Raw genomic sequence first — 7,712 nt, 5'->3', positions numbered from 1 at the left:
TCCTGGCCCATAGTTGCCTCATTCTCCCCTTCTCTTCCCCAGAATCAGTGACTTTGCAGCTCTCCAGGTGCAGAGAGGGAAGGTCCAGTGCTCCACAGCTGGTAGGGCAGGTGTTGTGTCGACAGGGAGCTGGAGCCGGAGCTGGCCAGAACTGGGATGTCTGGGGGCCTGTGAATACCAGAGCGGTCGGGTGGGGGAGGGAGCCTGCTTGAAGCTGGAGCCAGCCGGCCTGCACTTTGTCCTCATCCTCCCTTTCATCCCAGCCTTGGGAGCCTGGGACTTTCTCAATGGAGCAGGCGTGTGGGGAATGCTCTGCAGGAGGCTGAGGGGGCTGGCCTCTGAGAGGGGGTGGACATTCCAGGCATTCTTTACTTCCTCTAGGAGTCTGGCTGTGGGGGCGGAGGGCAGAGAAGCTGCCCATCACTGAAGGAAAGATTTCTTTGGAGGGAGAGAATAAAGGCTATGGGGGTGACTTCTAGCAGCAGGGGGTAGGGCTTCAGGCTGATGGAGGAAGGGGTGGCAAAGGGGAAAACGGTGGGGGTGGGGCCGGACAATCTACCAAACCCTGTTGTTCCCGGAATGCTAAAGGCAGGAAGAGCAAACAGGGACCCTGGGACCAGGGCTTTCCCACCTGCATGCTTAATAGGGTCAGAACTACTGATGCAGGTATAACGGGGCACCTTGCAGTGCTAAGAGCTCAGCGTTTTTTGTTTTGTTTTAAGCAGTTTCCCTGTTTCCCACCCCTGGCAGCCCAGGGGGAATGTGTATTAAGAGAAGTCTCAAAGACCTGTGCCTCCTCCACCTTCCTCACCCCCCAAAGAGAACAACAAAGGCTGTTTTCCAGTCACCATGCTGGTTTTAATGGAGCGGTTCTTCCTGGCTATAGAGGAAAGGAAGAGGGACTGTCAGGTAGACCGAATCGGGGTGTGGAGTGAGGGGAACCAGAGACCCATCTCCAGACGGTGCAATGGAGCATGTGGATTTGCAAAAGATCACCCTTACCCCATGATCAGTGCAGAATCATTGCAGAAATCTCTTTAGACAAAACTTAGATGTCATAGTGGATTCCCCAGAACACACCATTCACATTATTGAAAACAGCAAGATTCACTTTTTTAAAACAGAGTTAAGAACATAAAAATAAATAAGGTCATTCTAGAGTCCTGAAAGCCCCGAGAAACAGACACATCCATAGACTAGACTTCAGGAGCAGCTTAGAGGCACACGTTCCCAGTCTTTGAGGTCCAAGGTGGGGTCCAGAGAAGTCTGGGCCCCTTGAGATGAAGTCCATTAGCAGCCTGAGCCTTTTCAAGTCTTTTAGATTCATAGCAGCGACTCCAGGAGGCTCAGGCCTGGTTTGGAGGATGGGGAAGGGGAGAGAACCTTTGAGGAACAGAGCTTGTGTTCTCTCATTCCTGGGGATAAATAAGGAAGGGTTACTCCAGACCATTCCCAGGACACCCCAGGCACATCAGAGGTGTCACATATTCCAGTTCTGGTGGTTGATGGGGAGGGGTGTGTGTGAAGACTGTCCATCACCACTGTGGCAGGGAATGAGTAGGGAAGGGGCTGTGCTTGCAAGGCACCGTGCATGACTTGTTCATGGCAATAAAGGAGATAGGCACTGACAGAGGCTCTCTCCAGGGCTCTGCATCCCCATCATCTGTACAAGAAACAGGCTATCTGGACTCGCCACAGGCCTTCCCATTCCCCCACTCCTTTAGTCTTTCCCCCTCTATTATCTTCCTGGCTCACTAGGGCCAAAGACATGAACCCTGGGCAAACTCCATTTGCCCATTTCCCACATCCTCCCCAGGGCTCCCTTGCAAACCATCTTAGCCTCCTGAGCTGGGACACTGGTCCTCGGGGGCAGGGGAGAAGGCACTCTCCCCTAGGGGTGCAGAGTCTGCCCAGCCGGGGAACCCCTTCCACCCTCAACTGAGCTTTGAGCAGACCCCCAGTGCCTGTCGGTAGGTCTCTGTCACCTCCTGGCAGTCTGTCAGGGAAAAACAGCTATCCCCCCCCAGGGGATCCTGCCGCCAGCGCCTCAGGCAGCTTCCAGGGTCTTCTGTGGGGGGCTCTTCAAGCCCCATGAGGTTGTCCACAGATACACAGCCCCGAAGACCCCCCAGGGGATCCTGCCGCCAGCGCCTCAGGCAGCTTCCAGGGTCTTCTGTGGGGGGCTCGTCAAGCCCCATGAGGTTGTCCACAGATACACAGCCCCGAAGTGGGGGCTCAGGGAGCCGTTCAGGCAAGTCCAGCTGGTCAAAGGACTCAGAGGACAGAATGCTGTCCTTGCTCACAGCCCCTGAGGGACGGCTGGCCCGGGCTGGGGGGCGAGGTGTGGCCAGTTCATCCAAGGAGCCAAAGGTGGCAGGGGCTGTGAGCTCCAGGGCGGTGCGGGAGAACTTGCCGTTGAGTTTGAGAATGCCCTTGCGACGGAGGAGCAGCCCCGAGGCCTGGGGTGGCTTCTGCTTCGTGGGGTCTTCACTCACAAACACGTCCCCTGCATCCAACAGCTCCCCAGACTCACTGGGCTCAGGAGAGGAGTAGTAGCCAGACTCGCGCTGCTGAGATTTCTTGAGGATGCCCTTCTTGGGGAGCAGGGGGCCAGCCTGCCCTGGGCTCACAGGGACAAGGCTGGGTTCCTGAGGGTCCTCTTTTGCCCCCTCCGAGGGCAACACCTTCTTCTTGAGAATCCCCTTTGGCAGCTTGAGGTTGCTCTTGCCAGGGCGAGGGGAGGAGTCGTTGGCTGGGTTGCCCTGGAGAGACTGGGCCATGTCATTCTCCTTGCGGGACTTCTTGAGCGAATGCTGGCGCTCCAGGCCAGGGGCGGTGCTCCCACTGCCCGGCGCATGCTGCTTGAAGAAGCTGCACACCTTGGCCCCGTTCTCCAGGAGGGGGCGGGACGAGCGCCGGAGCCAGTCAGCCACCGAGGCCCGGACGAAGTCACTGCCAGGGTGCCCACCCTCCCGCGGAGCCTCCTGCTCCCCCACACGGGTGGCATAGCCCCAGTTGACCCACCAGTGACAGGCCACATCCTCCAGGGTGGCCCGGCGGGTGGGGTTCACCATTAGCAGCCACCGGATGAGGCCGCAGGCATCTGGAAGATAACAGGCAAGGGCTTCAGTTTGGCAGCTGCGAGAGTGGCACCCACAGTCCCCTCTCACTGGCTCACCCCCATTTGAGCTAAGATGCTACTCACTCCTGGGTCATCTGTGTCCACTCCCCCCCCCCAGGGCTCCATACGCGCCACAGCCCAGGCCAGCTCCCCAGCCCAGTTGTCTTGCCTCTCTGTCCCCAGGACCCTGCAGGACTGTGACCCCCTCATTTGCCCTCGTTTGTGTGTTAGTGTGCGTTCTCTTCTTCTCCACAGAAGAGGGAAGGGACTTGCTCAAGGGTAAACTAAGGCTCTCAGTTCCTTCTTCCTACCTTGTATATCACAGGTGAAAGGATAAAAAGATTTCTGAGGATAAGGACAAAAACTATAGGAAATGAGACAATTGTAGCAAAAAGTTTCTAAGTGAGACTTTAGGAAGCACTTGTCAAATGTGATCAAGCAAGTCCATATGGGAAGGAAGAGATGACAGGGGTGGGTACCCTAATCTCCTGTGAGTCACAATGGCCTGTTGCCCTCTTTACCTTAGTACCACTGTTTAATTCCTGCCCCAGGCCTGGAGGAGAACACCCACATCTGTCACTCACCAGAGGGTTTAGGCGGCTCTCGGTAGGCCCCGCTGCTGATCTGTTTCACCAGCGTCTTATGGTCCTGTCCATCAAAAGGCATGGTGCCATGCACCAGGATGTAGAGGAGAACACCCAGGGACCAGCTGTCCACCTGCAAGAGAGGCGGGTCAGCAAGGATGCCCATATGCCACAGGCTGGAGGGCTGCCAGCCTCACCACCAATACCAGAGAAGAAAAGGGTACACATTGGAGAACTTGGAGGGAGGACAGGGCATCTGAGGACCACCCTCTCATACTCAGGGGCAAAGGAGGGGTACTGAAGAAGGGGCTGAGGTCCCTGGGAGGGACAGCCACCAGCACAAGAGCAGTAGCCAGGTCATCCCTTCCGCACCAGGGTAGGGTGGTTATGACAGACACCATCTCTTCATCACTCCAGGAGGCTGGATTGGGTGCCAGGAAAGGCGATGGGAACAAGGAAGGTGATGGGGGCAGAGGAAAAGCTGGCAGTCAGGAGCCCTAAGTTCTAGTTTCAGTTTCACCACTCCTAGCAAGAGGCCTGGCAACTCACTTTGGGGTCCTGAGGTTTGTGCTCTGAAAAAGGAAGTAACTAGAAAACCAGCCCATCTGTCTCACAGGATCTAAAGTCATAGCAAATGACTGAGGCAGGCTGGCAGAGGATGGAGGCCACTTACCTCTGGACCCGTGTAGGGCTTCCCATTGACGATCTCGGGTGAGGCATAGAGTGGGCTCCCACAGAACGTCTGCAGGAACTTTCCTTGGTGGTACAGGTTGGAGAGGCCAAAGTCAGCAATCTGCAGGATTGGGGCAAACAAGGACATGGGTCATACCAGGGCCTGCATTGTTCTGCAGCTCTCAGCCTGCCCCTCTCCAGACCCTGGGGAATCCCAGACCCCAGCAGGAGAGAAGGAAAGAGTCCCCAGACCCTTCCCCCCATGGGGCACTGTCAGTGCAGCTCAGGCCCTGGAAAAAAGAGCCATGGCAGAGGAATGGGAGGGCTCCAGGATCTTCACTGTTCCCCTGGCCCTTTGCTCACACTGTACTTCCACTCCTGGGATTCTCTCTCTGACATCTGCACATCCTCCTGATCTAGCAAGCCCACCTCCCCAGGAAGCCTTCCACTGTCCCGAGACCTCCTTCTCCTATGAAGCCCCCTGGAGGTCCTGCTCGTCACTTCTGCCTCCCAGCCAGCCTGTACACTCCCATGCTGACCTCCCTGCCCCTGCTGCTCCTGCAGCTCCTAGCACAGGTGGGACCCTGGATGAGGCTCAATGGACACTTATTGACTGGAAGGATGGTCAACCAGATGGAGGGGACAACCAACTTCTCATGCCAACACCACAGCCCTCAGAAGCAAGCAAGCCCCATTACCAATTCACCATGCCAGGCTTGAGCTGCCTTTCCTAGCAAGGGCTCATCTCTGCCCATGCCTGGGCAGAACTTGATGGCAACAGCTTGGGGTCAGCACGGTATAGTTAAGAAGCACCGGTGAGGACTATGGTGATAGCCCAGGAGAAGGGATCTTCTCTCAGGACCCCTTGAGCCATGTGATACTCAGGGCTTGAGAGGCTCCACCCCACCCTCTTGCTCCCTGGAGAGACTGTTTCTCCCCTGTCTTCACACAGAGGCTGTGACTGGTGCCCTGTGGCTCCCCACCTCTTCACCCCATCAGAGGGTTGTGTGTGTCCAGGGAGGAGCTGTTTACGAATCTCTGGCTCCTCAGTTTATGGTTTTATTGGCCTCTTATCAAGTGGTTGCTAGTCAAAGCCCATAATGAGGCATATGATTAGTATCAATATGAAAGTGCGTGCCTGTCCTGGTCATGTGGATTTATTGGCTCTAGCTTCCCTCCCTCTGGTCAGCATCAGAGAAAGCCACACCTGCTCCAGGAACTGGCTGGTAAGGGGAATGGCCTCAGTACCAGGGTGCCTCGGGGCACAGGTCAGGAGCCACCGGGAGAGTCTATGTCCTGAATTCAGGGAGATTCTGAAGAGGGTCAGAGTGCAGAGTTACCCTCCCAGGGGCCTGCAGAGACCAACCTCCCCGCCTGAACCAGCTCTTGACATCTTCCTCTTCCAGCCCTGAGGTCTGAGTTTATCACATCAACATAAACTTCTCTTGACTGACCTAAATTTAACTACTTAGGTATGGGAATCCAGCAGCTGCGAGAAGCACGAAGCTGGTGCTGGACTGCTTGTTCTGTGGGAAATGGTGCCAAAGGGCTACCTAATTGTAGCAGATATAAGTGTGTACGTGTGTGAAAATGCACCCAGGTGGGCAGAAGAACTCAGGCTGTGACCCTCTCCCTGTCAGTGCCAAGGGTGTGAGCAAAAGCTAGCCCTAGATCTAGGCTCCCATTAGCCTTTTGACCTCCAAAGAGCACTGGTCTGGGAGCCAGAAGACCTTGGTTCTAGCCCAGTGCAAGTCACCCTCATCCTGAGGCCTCAGTTCTCCGCCCATAAGATGAGGTGTTGGAATGGATGATGGCCGAGGTTCCCACCAGTACCAACGTATAATCTCAGCTTTGCTCCACTCCTTCCAGAACCCACTAAGAACTTAGAGCAACTTGGCTAGGGACAGTGCAGAAAAGCTAGGGTGGGGTGGGGAAACTTCTGGAAACAAGAAGTGGGGCTCACCTTGATATTTCCATTGGCATCTAAGAGGATGTTCTCCAGCTTAAGATCCCGGTGGACAACTCCATTCTGAAAGAGGGAGGGAGGAGAATCAGAGCAAGGTCACCAGGGAAGGGAAGGGGCTGCGGGGTCTAGCCTGGACAGGGAGATAAACACAAAGGGACTCAGCTGGGGTTGAGTGCAGGGAGGCTGCAATACCAATGTGCACTGGTATATAGTGCAAGAAATCACTGGCCCTTCCATCCCTGGCCAAGAGACTCAAAGCCAGAGAGGCCGACATTTATTTCCTTGTCTAGAGTCCAGACAGTCTTGCCTCTGCTTCTGTCTCCCTGTGTGATCCTGGACAAGTCATAGAATCTCTCTGGTCCAAACCAGCCCCAGAGCCCCAGGGGCCACCCCTCGGAACATGGCTGGGGCAGGGGGGTGCTCACCTGGTGGCAGTAGTGCACGGCAGAGACGATCTGCCGGAAGAAATGCCGGGCTTCACACTCACTGAGCCGCTGCCGCTCACTGATGTAGTCATACAGGTCACCCCGGCTGGCGTACTCCATGACGATCACGATCTTGCTGCTGTTCTCAAACACTGGGCAGAGCAAGGCAGGGAACGTCAGGCCCTTCCAGAGCATGCTGCTCCCCACCGGGGGTCACACACTCCTCTCTGGCCCCTAACCAGACAGGGCACAGGGTGGTGAAAAAGGGCTGGAGAAGGTTCTTTGAAACTGCCAGCTTCTTCTAGTAGCAGTGAGTTAAGGCCAATAGCATGGCTTGCCCTCTCTCCCCTGGAAGATCAGGGTTTGGGGGATTCTGAAAACTACCCTGCAAACTCCCAGGAAGGCAGAAACATCATTGGATGAGAATGAAAGGCCAGGCTCTTTGGTTCAGAACCTGGTACTTTTTCACCTTGTGACCTGGGGCAAATCTCTTCTATATACATCATTAAGAATGCAGGTTTGCTAGGTGGTCTTGCACAAATTATTCAACCACCGTGCCTCAGTTTCCTCGTTTGAAAACTGCAATAATAATGGCGACCTCACAGGGCTGGGGTGAGAAACAGATAAAAAAATCAGTGATAGCTCCAGGGCTGGCTAAGCAAGCTAGTATAGGGTCTGACTTAAAGCAAGCGCGTGATAAATGGTACCTCATTCATAAAATAAAAAATAAGGCCAATAATAATGCCTGCCTTGAGGATCAGAGGAGGAATAAAAGTATAAAAAAGTGGATTATGCTCCAGGGCTGGCTAAGCAAGCTAGTATAGGGTCTGACTTAAAGCAAGCGCGTGATAAATGGTACCTCATTCATAAAATAAAAAATAATGCCAATAATAATGCCTGCCTTGAGGATCAGAGGAGGAATAAAAGTATAAAAAAGTGGATTA

At 54.8% G+C, this 7,712-nt stretch overlaps 1 protein-coding gene across 1 annotated transcript in view; it reads right to left on the bottom strand.

Annotated features, from left to right (window-relative positions):
• Nucleotides 1–836: 836 nt before the first annotated feature.
• Nucleotides 837–7,712, bottom strand: part of NUAK2 (NUAK family, SNF1-like kinase, 2) — an 18,848-nt gene continuing 11,972 nt past the window's right edge. Inside the window, exons 3-8 of the mRNA XM_008580616.1 lie at nucleotides 6,769–6,920; nucleotides 6,341–6,406; nucleotides 4,379–4,498; nucleotides 3,706–3,838; nucleotides 2,171–3,103; nucleotides 837–2,053 (exon numbers count right to left, since the gene is read on the bottom strand). Of these exons, the coding sequence (XP_008578838.1) occupies nucleotides 1,935–2,053; nucleotides 2,171–3,103; nucleotides 3,706–3,838; nucleotides 4,379–4,498; nucleotides 6,341–6,406; nucleotides 6,769–6,920 (1,523 nt within the window). The 3' untranslated portion in view covers nucleotides 837–1,934. The remainder of the gene's footprint in view (nucleotides 2,054–2,170; nucleotides 3,104–3,705; nucleotides 3,839–4,378; nucleotides 4,499–6,340; nucleotides 6,407–6,768; nucleotides 6,921–7,712) is intronic.

Source organism: Galeopterus variegatus, unplaced genomic scaffold (assembly GCF_000696425.1).
Source record: "Galeopterus variegatus unplaced genomic scaffold, G_variegatus-3.0.2 Scaffold86, whole genome shotgun sequence".
Lineage (NCBI taxonomy): Eukaryota > Metazoa > Chordata > Mammalia > Dermoptera > Cynocephalidae > Galeopterus > Galeopterus variegatus.
This window is presented reverse-complemented; position numbering and strand designations above follow the sequence as displayed.